The sequence below is a fragment of the Ambystoma mexicanum genome, chromosome 4p (assembly GCF_040938575.1).
Source record: "Ambystoma mexicanum isolate Mex_15411 chromosome 4p, UKY_AmexF1_1, whole genome shotgun sequence".
NCBI lineage: Eukaryota > Metazoa > Chordata > Amphibia > Caudata > Ambystomatidae > Ambystoma > Ambystoma mexicanum.
This window is the reverse complement of record NC_090927.1, coordinates 573,656,936-573,675,169: the sequence shown is the minus strand read 5'-3', so window position 1 is coordinate 573,675,169 and position 18,234 is coordinate 573,656,936. Positions and strand designations below refer to the sequence as shown.

At 45.7% G+C, this 18,234-nt stretch overlaps 1 protein-coding gene across 1 annotated transcript in view; it reads right to left on the bottom strand.

Moving 5' to 3' along the window:
- TMEM14A (transmembrane protein 14A) overlaps window positions 1-18,234 on the bottom strand; it is a 322,096-nt gene that overhangs the window by 227,142 nt on the left and 76,720 nt on the right. The window contains exon 2 of the mRNA XM_069606104.1: window positions 5,964-6,046. Within this exon, the coding sequence (XP_069462205.1) occupies window positions 5,964-6,046 (83 nt within the window). The remainder of the gene's footprint in view (window positions 1-5,963; window positions 6,047-18,234) is intronic.

Below are 18,234 nucleotides of genomic sequence, written 5' to 3'. Positions count from 1 at the left end.
TGCAGTTTGGACTGCTGCTTCCACTCCTTTATACGATCTGGACATGCTGTTGTGGTATCAGTCACTTTACTGCGTGTCTCTCCCACCACTCACAAAGCTTGCAGCCACCCCGGCACCAGACTATTTGCACTCCCACTGCAGTAGCTGTATTCCTGTCATTTAGCAGGCCTGAGCAGTCTTCTGTCCAAACTCACCAGTGCCTCCCTTCAATAGAGAGTAGCTAATCAGGTGGCCCCAGCCCAGTAACAGCCAGTTTGTCAGGTTACCCACGCTGTGCCGTGACTTATCTCCACCTACACTCCAGGCACCCACAGCTTGAGAGCTCCCCTTCTCTCAGGATGCAGAAGTCATCTCTTCTCCGCTCAGCTTCCAAGGAGTACATCCGTTATCCCCCGCTGTCGTCAGCACCCTAATGGACACTTTCCTTTTATGTCTCTTTTACCAGCCACTGGAGGAACTATTCGCTCACCTGAGGCACCAGACGGCTGCAGGATAGTCTGCGCTTTCTTCAAACCAGTAGTCGAGGTAAGTAAGCAGCTCAAAACCCACCTTGGAGTGAGTCTATAGCTAGCAGGGAGGGGCATTTCCCCTTTCAGTGCTGCAAGACATGATTCTCCCCTCTGCTCCGTGTTTTTTTCTGGGTTTCTGTGCCACTGTCCTTCCAGGATCCAGGGAGCAGAGTCTAATGGAATACAATTCATACACCCCCATCAGCCTAACATGCAACAGTCAACATCTGCTAATTAGGGCAAGCTGCAAGGACCATGAAGAACAGAAGTGGGGTAGTGGCCCGAGTTCATAAGCTACTATGATGGCTCTGTTGACTTAGCCTGCAATAACATAACATAACACCATGTATGGCTGCTTAACTTTCCCCGGAAACGCCACCAAAGTGCATCCGCATAAACAGTGACTGGGAACCGTTCACTTACTCTGATTTTGATTGAGTATTTATACTACGTCTAAGACCGACTTAACCGTATAAAGTTGCAGTTGGAACCACATGCATATAGAATGCGATTAGAGAGAGGAAGAGAAGTCACTGGTAACTGGATTATTATTACTATGTCAGCTAGAAGTCACCAGGTAACTGGATTATTACTATTTAAATAGGAAAGTTTTTAAGGCCTTCCGAAACAGGACAAGTGCCTGACACTCCCTGATCTTCTGAGGTAGACTGTTCCAGAGTTTAGGACCAAAGACTGCCAATCTTCTGTCTCCTCTGGTAACAAATACTGACCAGGGGTTGCTCAGCAACAATTGGTCCCTTGACCCAAGTGTCCTCGAAGGGTTATACAAAAAGATTTGATTGCTTAAGTATTCCAGGGCTAGTCCCTTTAGACACTTAAAGATCATGCATGCTCTATATGCGTTAAACATCGATACAGGACAGGCCTATGGCTACACATGTCATGGGCGTCATTTTAAGGGGTACTGATGTGTCTGTCCATACTCATCTTTGATGAAACATCAGATTATCCACCCTTCATTTTCAGAGCCAGAAGTAATAAAACGGAGGGGTGAGGGGGGGAAGCTCCCCAGGCCATGCACTCCTAGGGGCCTATGCAGGGGGCCTGGCAGAGTGCATTCATGAACACTTATTACTGAACGGATGTGTGCTTTAGCGTACATGTTACAGGGGGGACTTGGCTGGCAGCTTCAGGCTATGGGAAGGAAGATGAGTGGGCACCACTTGATTATACGTCCAAGTGTTTCAAATATTTGAAATTCTTAAACATAGCAATACGTTTGTTCCAATAGTTCTTGTCTAAATATTCAGAAGGGAGCTGGCTGAGACGAATTTGGAGACACCCAAACTCAAACTCTCTACTTTTCTCCTTTTTACACTCCATTATTTCCCATTTACATCTATTAGAGCAGGTAAATGTCTTAATCCTCTCAGCATCAGCTCATTGGCTCCATAGCAGCCTTGCAAATGTGACCGCGCGCCCATCCGGGCGGCTTTGCGGTCACGTGGTAATAAATGGAAGCGTTGCCTCGGCAACGCTTCGATGCGAAAGCCACAGTCAAACGCGAGACAGCAAGAGGAGAACTCCTGTCCCCCGCGTTGCACACGGTAAGCGCGGTTAACGTTGTAATTCTGCTTTTAATCACAGACTTCACCGACCCTCAAACTCGTATACTTTTTGGTTGCAGCCAATCTTCTGACGGCTGGATTTCTGCGCTGATTCACGTCAGGCAGCTTCTGATATTCACATGTTTTACATGCACCACGCTACATTCCATGTATTCAAGTTCACATACTCAGGTAAAATGCTTTCTGCATTCATTTTACTATCCTCCATGGATAACATACAGAGCCTTATTGTTCTCTTTTCTTCTATTTTCCACCCTATTCACTTACTTCTGCACCCTCTTCTGCGACTTCAACTGAATGGTATGTAATTGATATTATAACATGTGTTTTTCTGCACTATTATGTGATGATTTTTGTACTATGATGAACTGTTTTCTTTATCATTGTTAAATCTATGTACCTATATACATGACCTGTAGACCTGCCCTGATGAAGGAAATTGAATTCCGAAATGCATTGGCAATTTGTTGGTCTGATTGAAAAAGCGAATGTGGCGATTTCTTCCTCACTAAGAAAGCATTAGTGATCTCTCATTTTTTATGAGACTTATTATTTTGATAGAATTCTTGTGGATAAAACCATCTTGAAAAACAATTGAATCATAATATTGTGGTTATTTTTTCAATCGAAAGATACATTTTTTGTTTACTTTGAAGTATATATTTTTTCAAAAAAGCTTTGGACTACTCATACACCCGGATCGGGTCCTTTGGAGAGCGGCTGTGTGACCCTGTATTTCACTTGGTCTTCTGCCTCACATGTATTTTGAGCTTCAGGCTATGGTCCACTTCCTTGGCACCTCTCATCACCCTGCTTCAGAGACATGGTAGGGTGCAGGCAGGCCGCAAAAGGAGCATGAGTGCAGCCCCCATTCTGCCCCTTCTCAGCAGTGCTCTGCGCATACAGAAATGTAAAACTGAAGACCGTTGGGGGAAACCTACTAACAAAGATCACATTTTGAGAAACCTCATTTCACTGGATGAAATGCACATTCAGGAACAGACTTGCAATTGCTGCCATGAAAGATAGAGCCCATAGGGCTCAAGACAATTATGGTCTTAAATAAGAAAGAAGAGCACTAAAAGACAATGTTTAGTATTATTTTCAATTGCAATCACACAATAAACTTTTTGCACAGATCTTGATGTGTGTAGATGGAGCTCATTTGGCTATATCATATTTTGTTTGGAGCGCAGCCGATAATGTATTCAAGTCATTGTGTACCACCAGGCTTCTTTTTAGACATAGGTAAAAGCGTCTGTTACTTAGATTCTAAATAGGACGCTAAAGGTTTATGGGTAAAGGCTTGCATGAATGGTTATAGCCTTTCTTTTCCCAACATCACCAACTAATCAGAAACATAATTGTGTGTGGGAAGAGTTCACATCTAAAAGAGAACCAACAAAGAGGAGCAGAGATGAACATGGCAAAAGTCCTACACATGGAGACAACAATATAGTTGCTGGTGGAAAGAATCAATGTGAGAGTGGATCCGACAATAAGCAAACTACTACTGAGTCCGGGGAATACAGGACATTCAAACATTATGAGATGAACCACAGGCAACATGGAAATGGAAATCTCGGCATTACAGAAGTTATATCATATGTTAGAACTGTGGCAAACCAAGAAAGGAGACCAGTAGTGCAGGCATATAACATGGAAGTAGACATTGAAGGCTTTGAATAAATACTAAGCCTGACCATAAAACCGACATAAGAGCATCATGTCTGTTCACTTGTTGATAAAGTACCCAAATTCCCAAGAGCACTCACGGCTCAACAAGAGATGTCCAACATGGGTAGAAGTGTTTTTGGGAGGCAGGGACACTAGGCAAAACGATTGCCAAGGACTTCTTTGCCTCCCTCCCAAGAGGAAGATTCAAGAGTTTACTGCCTGCAGGATGTGTGTGGGGTAGCCCACCTACTCACCTTACAGATTGTTCCATGATCGAAAAATGCCACAGAAATCGTCTTGATTCTTGTAGAACAGGCTTGTACATGATCCAGCAGAGATGATCAGTTGAAAAGTGTATAATACTGAATCCAGAATATTGTTTCTCAGTCTACAAGGTTTTAGAAGCAGCATATCCAACAACTGCACCATCAGAAATGACGAAAAGTTGGTGTGAAAAATGTACATCCTGTGGATCCAGAAGCTAGGGGGATGCTGTACTACCCGATTACAAAGAATCTCCTCAGCAAAGGATATTAGTGTACTGTGATAAAGTCAGTTCTTGACATCAGGCCACAAGTTAGGGAATACTGTGGGAACATGGTAAGCCAGGAATAGAGAGCTACATGTCAGTGCAACAATCTACCTGGTGTGGTCATGGGTGGGGTGCCCAGTCTCCCCTTCCCATATCACAGAGGGGCTGCACCAGAGTAATGCTGCCCCTCTGCCTGGCCCCTTCTGCCATTGCTTTTTGGAGATGTCGGATCCAGTCTTAAGAGGCAGTCACGATCATGCAAAGATCAGCATCAGTCACGTGTTCAGGCTTCCTTAAATATAGAAAATGTGCTTGCGTTCCCATGGGCAAAAGAGCAGCAATTTTGTCAACCAAAAAGAAGAGGCACATTCACTGCTGCAGCTCAGCACTGCTTCACCATAGTAGACCCACATTCTAGCAAGAAGGCATTGCAGAACAGCTACAAAACGACCACAGACAAATGTCTGGCTACAGGGCTTGTGCGATTCAGTCGGCTAAAGTCCTTTTATGCAGAGGGTTCTTAAACAACTTGGAGATGATCATAAAATTGAGGGAGATGCTATTGAGGTTAGACAAGTTGTGGTCATGCGGTCTGTGTGGCCTACGTGCCACAGTGGACCCGTCTGCGAATGCAGACTTCGGATGCAGCAAGAGCTCTTTGACTTTGTCCAGTATGTGAACCGAACGAGAACCTCATTCTTTATAAAATGAGGTATGCAACATAAATTGAGATTGGGACATGTATGTAAAGCAGAACACATCTAATATCTCATGCTGCACCCAAGATAAACCCTGAACGGTGTTGAAGCAAAAGGAAACATATGCACACTATGCGCAGAAGCATGTTGTAGCTTTAAAGTAAAGGTTGGCTTGATCAGCACATCCAACAGTAAAACAAAGTTGGGTTTTCAAAATTAGCAGAAAAATAAGCAAAAACCAACACTTAAGTATTAATTTAGAATTGTTGCTCATACATGTTCATTGTGGACATTCAAATCTTACATTTTATGATTCTGTGCTTTAGCAAGCCCCTCCCTCTCTCACCTGAGAAGGAACAGTGTGAAGGGAAAGGATTCTGAGCAAGTGGGTAATGAGTGCAAACGAAGCCCTTTCACCCCCACTCATGAAAAGGAATGGCTGTTATCAAGCATGAGCTCCACTTCAGGGCACAATTGATCAGATTCAGCAATTGATTTGGGACAAATAGGAGATGAAACGGGAGGGAGTACAAAAGCACAGGGCAACATGTGTCATACAGAAATACACAAACCAGGAACAAGGCACCAGGTATCAATACAGAGCTCTTATTTGTCATTTATTTATAAGACACTGCATTTAAGGAGTGTATTCTTGTTCAAGGCTTAAATCTTCAGAAAGAATCTAAACCAAATGTAGGTTTAATGAAAAAGGTACGAACCTTGAAATCGGGAGTGTAAAATGAGGGCGAGACGATAAGGTAATTTTCAGCTTACGGAGGCTGCCTACCCGACCCCCATTGCACACATTGCACACATTTCAATACTGGTCCCCAATGAGCAGGCAGGAGCTGTGTTACTTATGAGTGAATATGCCCCTCTGCATTCTTCCCTTCACCTGACCATGTTGCACTGTTCCCAGTCACAGAAACGCTTGATGTCAACTCCCTGCAGCTCTTACCTTTCCTTGTGTATCCCAGCACACCACCAAATGCCAGCATGACAGCATAACAAAACCCAATCCAGTCCACAACCATGATGAATCTAGAAAAAGCAAGAAAGCAGAGCATCTGTTAAACATTTTCAACACTGTAAAGCTGTTGTGTATGTCCCTCCCATAGAAGGGTCATTACAGCTGTACCAAATCACTGCGTTTATGTGAGCCATACATATCAAGTGAAGCTTCATAATGTGCTATGTTATACAGAACAGGCCTGATCAAATGCAGTTCGTATGTATAGCCAACATGTACACTTTTGACAAATAAATAAAAGAGAGTCATATTTGCTTTTGTATTTTAATGCCAAGTTTGTTTCCCCATGTAAATGTTTATGCTAGGAACAACATATAACTAAGGTAACGTGTCTAGGCTAGTTATATTCATTATGCTCAAACCCACTGCTTTAAGTGGCACGTGAAACTGAGGGGGGCTCTTAAAGGGGGCATGGCCTACTGGCAGTATGCATCATTGGCAAGTGTCGCCTCCTGGCTCTCCATTCCTTCCTTATTTATGGAGCCAACCCACGCAGGCATCCCTTTGTAACTATCATTACCCTCTCACCCCAGGTGTGAGGGTGACGATCCCTGCATCTCTTAGTGAAAGGAATGCCTGACGGGGGACAGTGCCACAAATACGCTCTCACTTATGCGCCAGAGCTTCAGGCTTTAGAAAAACAAAGCCTTGCCTTCTAGCGGCCTGGTCTTCCGGAGCTTCCATGGGACTTAAGTTAGCCCCGGTAGTGCCCTGCCGCAGAAACACTTTTCGTAGACTGCCGTGGCTTTGCTCGTCCCCATTATCTCAGTCATTCGTCTCTGCAAAGTTTTACAAATGTTTGTGTTGGTTTTGAGGAAGAGAATCTCACCTTTGAAGATGGCTGCAATCAGCTTTAGAACGCTACCATTACAGAGTTCGAAAATGAGGGGAGCTGGGAGCTATTTAGCTCCTACTTCAAGCATAGTACAGACTGGTTAGCTTAATCCCAACAGCTACCAGGAGCTACTTTTGGCTCCTAGGGCCAACTGGTGCCTTCCAAACATGTAAATGTGACATTAACTTTGAGGATTTGAGAATGTTAATAAAAGAAGAATTAGAACACACCTAATATCTAATACACATATAAACACAATGGTTCATACAAAATGGACGGAAAGGGGCATATCTGGTAGCTCCTGGTTCCACTGTGGAAGCTCCTTCCTACAGGGTTGCACACCCTTGATCTAGTTCAAAGACTCGATAAACATTCAATTCCAGGGATTCAAACCCCCTTTTATTTTTTTCTTTATTTTTTATTCTTTCTTTTTTAGTTAACAAACTACAATACTCCTGACACTCATCATTTTTGGAAAAATGCCAGTTGTATTGAGGCCACACATTTTCAAGGCTACAATAAGCAGCCTCTGCCACAAAAAGCTACAAATGCCAATGCTTTTCAGACAATTTGTCCGTCATCATGGCCAATAGCTCTCGCGTCAAGTCTAAGATCAATGTGTGTCAGAATGATCCAGTTAAGCGTATACAAATCAGCGCGTCCATGCTCTGTGTTATGTAGATAGCGGTTGCACAGACGAATTTCTCACGCTATAATTCTCATATCGCACCAATACGCGAGCGGAGTTCTCATGTTCCCATGGACTTCAAGTAAGTCAGTGCGACGTGCTAAAGTGGCAACATAAACGCACGGTGCCTCAGTTTTCCTTTTGTGGTATCTGAGGCGCGCAGCGGCCCATCCTGACCCGCTGAGCAGGTGGGGTTAAAAATGGGGACACTTGTCCACTAAGCCATTCAGTTATTTAGGCGAATGTTAGTTTCCACAGTAACTGATGGCTAGAGTAACCACGCTATACAGTAGCGAAGTACAGGCATTAGCTAAGTTAGAGCTGGGCACTTGGTAGTAGTTGAATGGAGCGAGAGTGATCACACCCCTCTGTCCCTTACTGCTCGCACTGTGACTAGTGGGAACCCTAGGGATGCTAGTGTTGGGATGGAAATTAGCCTGTCCCCGCCACCCCCTGATGCTTTCAGGTGAAGCAAATCCCATATGAGATTGTGCAGTGTACAAGTGGGGAGGGGACCGCACTATGCAATTTGGCGCGGATATAACTTAACGCGAATAATAGATGCATAACCTTAGAAGGTGCATAGAAAGAAACATCATTTTGTAGGCTTGAGGCACAGGCTTGCAAGGCCGTGCTGCACTAGCCTAGCTCCAAGGAAGGATTCCACTAGGCCCAAATCATTAAGGCAGAATGAGTCTGCACCACCCGTTCTCACGGAAGCTCACTTCCCCCTTGTCCCTTCACTGTTGCAAATACTTGGTATCATTGGGAGGAATGCGCCCTGAAAAGCAGTGAGACAACACCAAGCTCCTCACAGTGCCATTCATCACAACCAAGTTTCCAGCATGCCTCTAACCCCCACACAGCCAACCCAGAGCCACAGCCCACACCACTGACCCGATCCCACACCTCTGCATTCCATGATACTGAGCGGCTTCCAGCCCCAAGCATAAACCACGTGACCATAAAAGATCTAAGCATGTGCGACTGTTTCACGCTTCAGCATAAAATACATCCTTTGTAAAACGAAGTACAGGGAGGGATAAATTATAGATCAAAACGAAGGTGGAAGCTTTGAGTGCAAGAGGAGCGGTATCAACAAAGCCTAGAATGTGTGGGTCATTAGGACTGTATTTTTTCCACCCTTCCCCCTAGCACCAGTCCCGAGCCTTCGAGGTGAATGTCACAGTGATGCAATAGTAGGCTTAGCATAGTATTTGAGTTTTCACAATGTAATTTATGAGAGACCGGACCTTCACTCCATGAAGAGATGAGCCCAGCTGACCCATGTGGGACTCAACAGACGGCTGAATAAATGCACCAATTGTAGCCTGGCATCCCCTATCTAGCAGGATCATGTAGTATGTCTTAATCATCTGTGCGGGTTCAGACCCTATATGTGATGTCATTAGTGACGCTGTGGCCTCTCAAAAGGCACCAACAACCTTTCTGGAGTCCGAACGTTCACAAACAGCAGAGCTGATATTTTGTATTCTGTACAATTAAACCTGGTTATCCTTGCAAGCTATATCTTGGCTTCTTTCCCTATAGGGTTGTAGTAATTCTGGCGTGCGCGCATCAGGGACTTGCCTTCACTAGCCTGAGGGCTAACCAAATAACTGCATTAGCTGGTCTTTCCAGGAAAACAGTGAAGTGGGCAAATTGGGTTGGTAGGAAACTAAAAGGGAAGGCATATGCAGCGATCAAGGAGAATGTGGGGAATGGCAAATACCTGGTATGATGAGGAGTGTGCTAGGGCAAAGAGGGATATAGGAAAAGTTGCAACTGTGCCTGCACTTATTTGCACCAAGATAAATTACTGGTGTATTTCCTTTTGCTATGAATGACAAATCCAAAAGTTCCGTTGTATTTGATAAAGTTTTTTATTTTGAATTTTCAGCCCCTCTTGGATGACACGTGTTTCGGCGTACAACCTCTGCCTTTTTCAAATCCGGGCTAGTTTCATTAGTCAAGACAATGAAAAACATAAAAATACAACATTCAGAAACTTTTAAATGAAAACCATGTCAATTTCAAAAACAAAAAAGAAAAGAAAAATCTTGTCAGTGTTTAGACCCATACCATATATTATTCAAAAACCACATTACACCTCGTGCATTCTAAGGAACCAGACTTTTATAAAGATAGATATATGTGCGCCATTGTAACGGAACAAAGGTGGAAGGGAGGGAGGTTAGGAAACTCCTGCTAATTGTATTTCATCTTATTCAAAGTGCTGTTTACGGTATCATTGCGGTCACTAAATGTGATTGCCTACTTTATTACTGCCAGTGGGTTACATGTAAATCATCTCTTACCCTTTAATGTGTCATTAGGGTTCACACAAAGAATAATGTTCTTGTTGTAAATGAAGCACTTTTAGTCTTGGGCTCAATCCCACCTGTGCAAACAAGCAAGTGTAAAAGTCAAATTACTTGTTTAAATTTTGCAGCGTGTAGCGTGCATACTACTATAAACACATGATATATGCAATTATAAACAGCAATTGTTCACAGTTGCTGGCTTCTGTTTAACCAGGCACGGTACTGCCTGGGTGCTGACAATTTTAGAATGCATAATGTTGGTAAACACATGCTAAAAAAACGTTATATTTGGGTCTAAGTCCCATCATTTGCAAATTCATTTCAGTTTACTGATGAGAGGTTCTGTTCTGCATGATATGAAGCGTGTAAGTATCTTGAATGGGCTACCCTCCCATTCCCAGGGCTTACCTGAAAATTCTGATGCTCGCACTACAAGCGTCGGATTTCCTCTCACTTGGGGCTTTCTGGTTGTTATTAAAACCCCTAGGGACCCAAGTCCTTCTTCACTTGCCGTTGTTTTGGAAACATGGCGGCCATGTTTTGGGATGAATTAACATGTTCCTCTGTATGTTAGGTTAGTATTGCCCCTTTCCAATCCCAGTCATAAATCACCAGTCGATTTTAGTTGGTAGAAACACTATTCAAATTTCAATGTGAGTGAATGTTTATAGAAATAAAAGGTGTTGTGGGACCAATAAACCTGCAAAGGTCTTATAATAATTATAATAATTAGCTGTAAAGCCATCCAGTCCTGGCGCCTTATTGGGGTGAAGGTCCCTTACGACCCTCCGGACCCTGTCTTCTGTAATCTCTTGCCCTAGTTGCTTGCTTTCCTGCTCTACTACTTTGGGGAGGCCGATCCTTTCCAGGAGGTCCTCATGCGCTCCATCTGGTGGGTTCTGAGACGTGTATAGGTCCATATAATAGTTTACAAAGTACTCCTGAATCTTCTCTGTGTGGGTATGGCAGTACCCTTGATCGTCTATTAGAGCTGTGATATTGTTTTTACCAGATGCCCCCCCCCCCCGAGAAGTCTTGCTAGTAACCTGTCAGCTTTATTTGATTTAGCATAAAAACGTTGGCAAACGAACAATAACAACCTTTCTGCCTTCTTGGTCCTTAAGACATTGAGCTGGCCCACTGCTTGATGGTATTCCCTCGATGTTTTCCTGGATGGGGCATTCGTGGCCTCCGTCCTACTAACCTCATCTTCGGCCTCTAGCTGGGTTTCGAGGGCTTTCAATGGTCTATCCCTTTTTACTTTTAGGGTGATGAAACACCACCCTTATCATAGCTTTGATCACCTCCCAGCAGAAAAACTCCCCTGTGTCTGAGGCTTTGAGGGCAAAAAACTCCCTAATCCTTTCAAATTCTCCCCTAATGACTGGGACCTGCAGAAGCTCTCCCCGTACCCTCCAACCCCACACCTTTGCACTCCGCCCGGGCAGCTGTAAGTACATTGTGACCCCTGCGTGGCCCGCAATCCCTAATGGGCGCAACTGAATAACCAACACTGCACCCAATAGAGAGGCTGACACCCATAAGTAGTCATTATGGGATTCTGTCCTGTGTACGTTGAAGAAAAAGCTAAAGCCTACCCTATTCCCCTGCATCCCCCTCCATACATCCCGTAGTCCAAGGGCTTCAAACTTCAGCGAAGTTGATGCCACTGTCCCCACCCCCACAGTTACCCCCCACCTTACTCCCTTCAGTTCAGATCGCCCATCAGTATCATGTTGCCTTGAGCAAACCCTTCTAGAACCTTCACCAATTTCCCCAGAAGCCCCTCTTGCCCCACATTTGGGGGTTAGACGGAGTCCAGTGTGTATGTTGCCCACGCATATTCGCTCATCACAATTATATATCTGCCTTCTTTATCCGCCCGTGAGGCTTCGATCCTGACGTCTAGCCCATCCCTAATAACCAGTGCCACTCCAGATTTCTTCGTCAGGTTTGATACGGTACAAATAGTAGGAGTAGCCCTTCGATTTTAGTTGTGCCTGATCTTTCCTTTGGAGGTGGGTCTCATGGATCGCCAGCACATCGGGGGTGCGTTTCCTAGTAAACAGTCCCAGCTTTTCCCTTTTGAGAGGGGAGTTGTGGCCTCTAATGTTATGTGTGGACCACTTGAATGGTTATCCTCCAAGGGCACTCTACCCCATGACTCACAGTGCTGCCACCTTCTCCTATTCCCTCCCATGCTCTGCTCCCCTCTACCTCCTCCGCTCACTTCTTGTTGCCCCATTTCCATATCCTTCATTTGACCTTGTTTGTACCCAACCTCATTCCCCTTCTCCCCTCCCTGCTCCTTCTCTGCACACACCCACCCCAAATTGGGGATGTCACCCCCTTCTCGCTCCATTCCCCCTTAAACTCTTCCACCCCTCCCCCTTTCTTTCCCCCCAGGCGCTACCGACCTAACTGATACCAAGATGGAACATTCTCCGATGCTCCTACTGCCCAAACCAAGCCTTAGTTGTCCACCACCCCTTTTAAATTTGGTCAAATTATCATGCCTCCCCCATTGTTTTTACCCATCAATCTTCCTTTCACCCCCTGCTACCCCCCAGCTTGGGCTGTGGGCCCCATAGGGCGACTCTTCGCCTGCATCATTCTCCCACTGCTGTCCATTCCCATATGCAAGGTCTAGACCGATTCTCCGTTTGGGTGAGGCGGTCTTCCTGGAGTCCTTGTGTCGTATCCAGCTGCACGGATGTAATGTGTTTTTGGACCCCATTCAATTCAAATACCAGGCCAAAGGGGAAAAGTCCATCTGCAGCAGATTCCTTTACTGGTCAACTCCCTTACCACCAGGCCCATCTGCCTCCTCTTGGCCAAAGTGCTTCCGGCCAAGTCCTGAAAGAGGGCTATTGTGGTGCCTGAATATGCAATTGGTTCCTGCGCCCTGGCCACATGCAGGACCGCTTCCTTCTGCGCATATCTTGAGAATGCCACCAGCATGTCCCTCGGCCTGCCCTTGGGACCCCTGGCTGTCCTGCCGGTACAGTGGATTCTATCCAGTTCAATGTTTTCTTGGCTTGCGTCTCCTAGGAGGTCAGTGAAGATCCTCTGAATCTCCCCCTTTAGGTTCCTGTCTGTAACGGCTTCGGGGAGATTTTTTTACCCTTATATTAATTCTCCATGTCCTCCATCTGCAGTTCCAGGTTTTGTGTGGCTACCTGGAGCTACTTTATTGCTTCCCCCTGTGCCGTTGTGTCTTTGTCCACATCTAGGAGCCCCTTTTCCAGAAGGTCCGTCCTTTCCCTTAGCTGACCAACCCCGTCTTATTTCCCTTAGGGCCATGTTAAGATCCGATCTCATTAACTGAAATTGTTCCTGGAATGCTTTTGTTAATATCATCTGGAGGGACATCATGTTATGCCTTGAAATGGGTGCCAAAGGCTCCTTCCTATCAGGCTCCCTTTGGTCTGACATTTCTTGGGACCCACTGCCAGGGCCTCTCCCCTCTGCCCAGTCCCACATGGTAGGGATGGTGCCCCGGTGTGTCCTCCACTGCCTGTTTTGAAGCCTTTGCTTTAGATGATTCCATGATTGATTCCTTCCTTCCCCCTCGCCAACAATCAGTACTCTCCTGCCGTTCCTGTTCTTGCGATGGGCCAACGTGTCTCTGAGCCTCCCCACGCTATCTGCTTTATGTGTTCTCCTGTTGGGTTCTCACCCTGTGGGTGTCCTTAAGTGAGTAAGTTCTGCCGGTGCGCGGCTTACTCTCCCTGGGGATGTGGCTAGGGGGGCCCGCACGGGTGTCGCGTCTTGTAGCTTCCCTCCTTCGGGTCTCTCACCTTCTTATCTATACTCTGCTGCCCTTTCTTGTCTCCCGCGAAACCAGCCTCCTTGTGGTGCCGCAGCCCGGGCAGCTCCTCACCTTAGGGGCCTTTCCCCTCTCTCCTTAGTTGGTGTTCCTCAACCAGCGAGGATGCCTATATCCCCGCCGCCACGAGGGGGTGGGGGTAGGGGTGGAGGGGTTAGGAGAGTGAGGAACGAGCCTGGCCAAGTCTTCTCCAGTCCCCATCTCCCAGCTGGGAGCCTCTTCTCTTCTTACGCCACCTTGCTCCGCTGGGATGTTTTGGATGCCTTGGTTGAGCCGCCCCTGCCCTCACAGGGCCCCAGGCAGTGGGGCAATCATGTGTCCCACCACCCACGCGATGGTGGACTTCTGACAGCGGCCTCCACAGCTCAGCAGTGTGCTGCTTCGCACAGCTGCTCTGGTGCGGCCTTGCTGCTTGCGTCCCCCAGCCGGTTCATGTGTGGGAGCCCGCCACTTCGCTGAGCTTCCCACCGCCCGAGAGTAGGTTTTCTCAGCTCTGGGGTGGTGGAAAAGCTGTTAAAACCTGCTGGGTTTGCAGAGCAGTTGCCGACACGTCACCTTGTGCTGGTGGCCATCTTGGAATCCCAGGTAAACATTTTTTTTTATGTATTTTGATTAATGCGAGTGTGTGTATATTATGTGTGTGTTTTGCGAGTGTATGATGTATGGGTGCACATATAAATGTGTGCGTGTGCGTGTGCTGGCCCAGAAAGAAGATTTTGGTACGAGAAATGGGTTGTGGGAACAACAGCATTTTTTACTGGGCATCCATCATAGATGCCCAGCAAAAATTGCCTTCAATAATTTTATTTTTTATAGGATATACGTTATGTAGCTAGACTGGCATTTTTTTGGTGCAGCCAGTATAGCTACTTCTTACTGTGTCATGTCATTTGTTACTGGGCATCTAAGATAAAGCAAGAATGTGTTATTACACGGCTAGACTGGCATTTTGGTGCAGCCAGTTTCAAACCGTTTTCATATTGCAGATGTTTAATGGCATATATTGGCAGACCCAGCATGGACATGTTTTCTTATAGTATCCTTACTGGCATTATGCACAAATCAAACATTAAATATGTTCTTAAATGGGAATACTGGTATATATATATCGGTGCATCCATCATGAAAATGTTTTTATACTGGCATATATTGTCGGCAAAGGAATCATGAAAATTTGTTGGGAAATGCTCTTGTTAGTGACTATTGCATTTATGGATTGGAGTTACCCTAGAAAACCAATTACAAACGGTCTTGCTTTTTACCCAATTTTCATAGAAGGTGTGCTGTGTAATGCACCATTTTAACCCATTATTCAAAACATTTTCTTTGCTACGCTCGGTTGCTCTGGCATATTTGTGGGGAATATTTACACCTGTGCAATTATAAAAATGTTCCAGCCGCCACTGGTCCATATACACAATGTCAGAGATAGTATACGTGCACACGGCTGCCTTTTTATTACTACCCAATCTAATCCAAAAAAGCAGGAAACACTAAGTTTTAATTCCATCTATCCCCTGGAAAACCAATTACCATTTCAGGGGTCGGGGCAGGGCAGAGGCAGGAAGCCTCAGGAGAGATAGGAGAAATTAGACATGTGCTTTCTGTACTTAAGGCAGAGCAGTTCTGGTAGCTCTACAGTTCAGTACCATCAAAAGGTAGAGTCTGATCTTTGCTTCATAATCATCAACGTCCGGTGTTCTATCCAGAAACCAGTTCTGTTTATAAATGCGCCAAACTCCACCAATGCGCTGAGCCAAAGATATTTTAGGTTTTTCTAAATGCTCTGTAAATGTTTATACTTAATGCGAAACCTAGGTAATCAAATTGGTCAACGCTTTCCAATTTTGTGCCTTAATAGTAGCAATTCGATGACTGCTTTTTCCCTTGTCCTATAGTCAATATTTTACGTTTCCCATGGTTAACTAGAAGATGTTTTCTTTCCATATTTTTTGACAATCTATGACATTTATTTCATTGTCTGCATACAAAAAAACAGTTATAGGTGTAGCACTTAGTACTAGACAGTCAGCTGATATGCGTGCTAGGGAAGCCACCATGTTATTTATAAATACATTTTTTAAAAAAAAATCTTTATTCAATCAACTTGAAAACCCATTGAGGAAACAAGCAAGACACAGAACTGATCAGAAGAGGTACATCACGGCATCAGTCTGCAATTCACACAAAGCAGATTTTACAATACAATGCAACATTATTACATGAAACATTTAGTGCTGATACTGAAGGGAGGATTACGCCCAGGAATTGAGAGGGGAGTAAATCCTGCAGAGAGCTATTGAGGAGAGTAGGAATGAAGGGGGATTCCTGAGTCTTAGCTGGAGGACAGGGCAGACATGTGTTCGCGAAATCGTCGCCAGATGTCCCTAGGCCTGGAGTGAGGGTGTTGCATAGTCCCCCCAGGCCTCTTCCGTATCGTGCGCCCAGGTGACTGCCCAGAGCCACTGGGCGTGCGTGGGCGCGGAGCCAGCACAACAAAATACAGCACACTGCCAGCAACATACAGAGGCCAGCCAATTTCCTGGCGTCACGTTTCGGACTGGGTAGCTCATGAAAGAGGCAGCGCATAGGAGAAGGATCTATGGAACAATCTAGTATGTCTGATATAGAAGAGCATATATCCTGCCAGTATTGTGTCCGGTGTGAGCAGTGCCAGATCATATGGAGATAAGTAGCTTGGTCGCTACCACATCTGGGGCAGCGAGGTGAAAACTCTTGGAACATGCGGTGCAATTTAGTTGGTGTGTGGTGATACCTATGCAGTATCTTGAACTGTACTAATTTAAACCTGGAATTGTAGGACACTTCCTAGGTACGCGAACACATTCGGGCCCAGCGCTCATCAATGATCTCGACTCCAAGGTCTTACTCCCATTTGAGTTTTAGCTTGACAAAAGAGGGGGCGGCTCTATTCTGCAGCATGTTATAAAGTCTAGATACTTTCCCTCTGAAGGCATCGGAAGTGCACAGTTCAGTTATTATGGGGTCATCCGGAGGGATTGCAGGAAACTCGGGATACTTGACTTTGAGGACCCTCCGAAGCAAGGAGTATTGTAGCCACGCTGATGGATTATGCCTAAGGGGTGGAGGAAGGTCTGACCACTCCAGGAAGTTGTCCCGTTCAAATACATTGCGCTTGATCAGGAAGCCTGCTTCCAACCAGCGGGAAACTATAGATTGAGGAATATATGGGACATCAGAGGAAAAATTCCAGAGTGGAAGGTCACCATGGAACGGATTAGGTGTAGCGACCATTACCCATATTTTGGTGAGTGCAAGTGATGTGCTAACCACAGGGTCCGGTGAGTCGGGATCAGATAGAATGGGCTTAAGAATTAGGGATCCAATCGTTCGTTCCCTGACCTTTCGTTTTTCAAGTCGGACATGAGGGGGAAAAGGGGGTCCTCGGTACTGAACCAGTAGGAGGCGAATTGGGATTGAGCAACTACCCAGTATCTGAGGAAGTTGGGGGCGCCGAATCCCGCCCAATTCTTTAGGAGTGGCGAGTGTAGTCAGTTTGAGCCGGACTGCACCGGAGTGCCAAAGGAAGGTATTAGTTTATTTTCTGCATTTTTAAAGCGCTCACACAGCCCGTGGGCATCGAGGCGCTGTTGCAGGAAATGTTCGTTTTTTTTTTTGTCTTAGGTGCTTATTTATAACGCGCTTAAACACCCAGAGGTTTCTAAGCGCGGACCCGGGGATCGAACCTGTGTTGCTTTGTGTTGTCTTGCTTCCAAGACATGCACGTTGTAGCTAAGCTATCCTCCCGGGACACGGCATTACGAATGCTGCGTAGCCTCTTGAAGAAGTTGTCGCCCGGCCATAGTGGAATGTTTGTGAAGCGGTATAGGAGTTGAGGCAGCACAACCATTTTGAGGATACCAATTCTACCAGCTAAGGAAATAGTGAGTCTAGTCCAACTTGCAGTTTTGGTCGTTAGGTTAGCTAAGTAATTCTGGTAGTTGTCGGTGTGCAACTTCACGATGGAACCAAGTGAAACCCTCAAGGTCGGTGGGTGGTTGTGTGCTGTCCGTGAGTGGAAATAAGGTCGATTTAGGAGTAGTTTACTTTGAGACCAGACATCTGACCAAATCGGGTCACGTCATGTAGGATTGGAGCTAGGTTGGCTTCTGGGGAGCGGACGTAGAGCAAAGCATCGTCAGCGTGTAAGGAGACGATATCTACCTGTCCCGCTGTGCGTAAGCCCCTGTGAGAATGTGATTCGCGCATCATGTCTGCGAAGGGTTCAATTGCTATAGCGAAAATTAGCGGGGAAAAAGGACATCCCTGTCGTGTCCCCCTGGCTATCTGGAAGAGGGAGGAACATCTATCCTCGGTGCGGACCCTGGCGACTGGGTTGGTGTAGAGGAGTCTGACCCAGGATTGAAAGTTGGAACCAAACCTACATTTTGCCATGACTCGCCACAAATACTCCCAAGACACTGAGTCAAATGCTTTCTGCATGTCCAGGGTGGCTGCTACCGCCTGTATATTTGAATTAA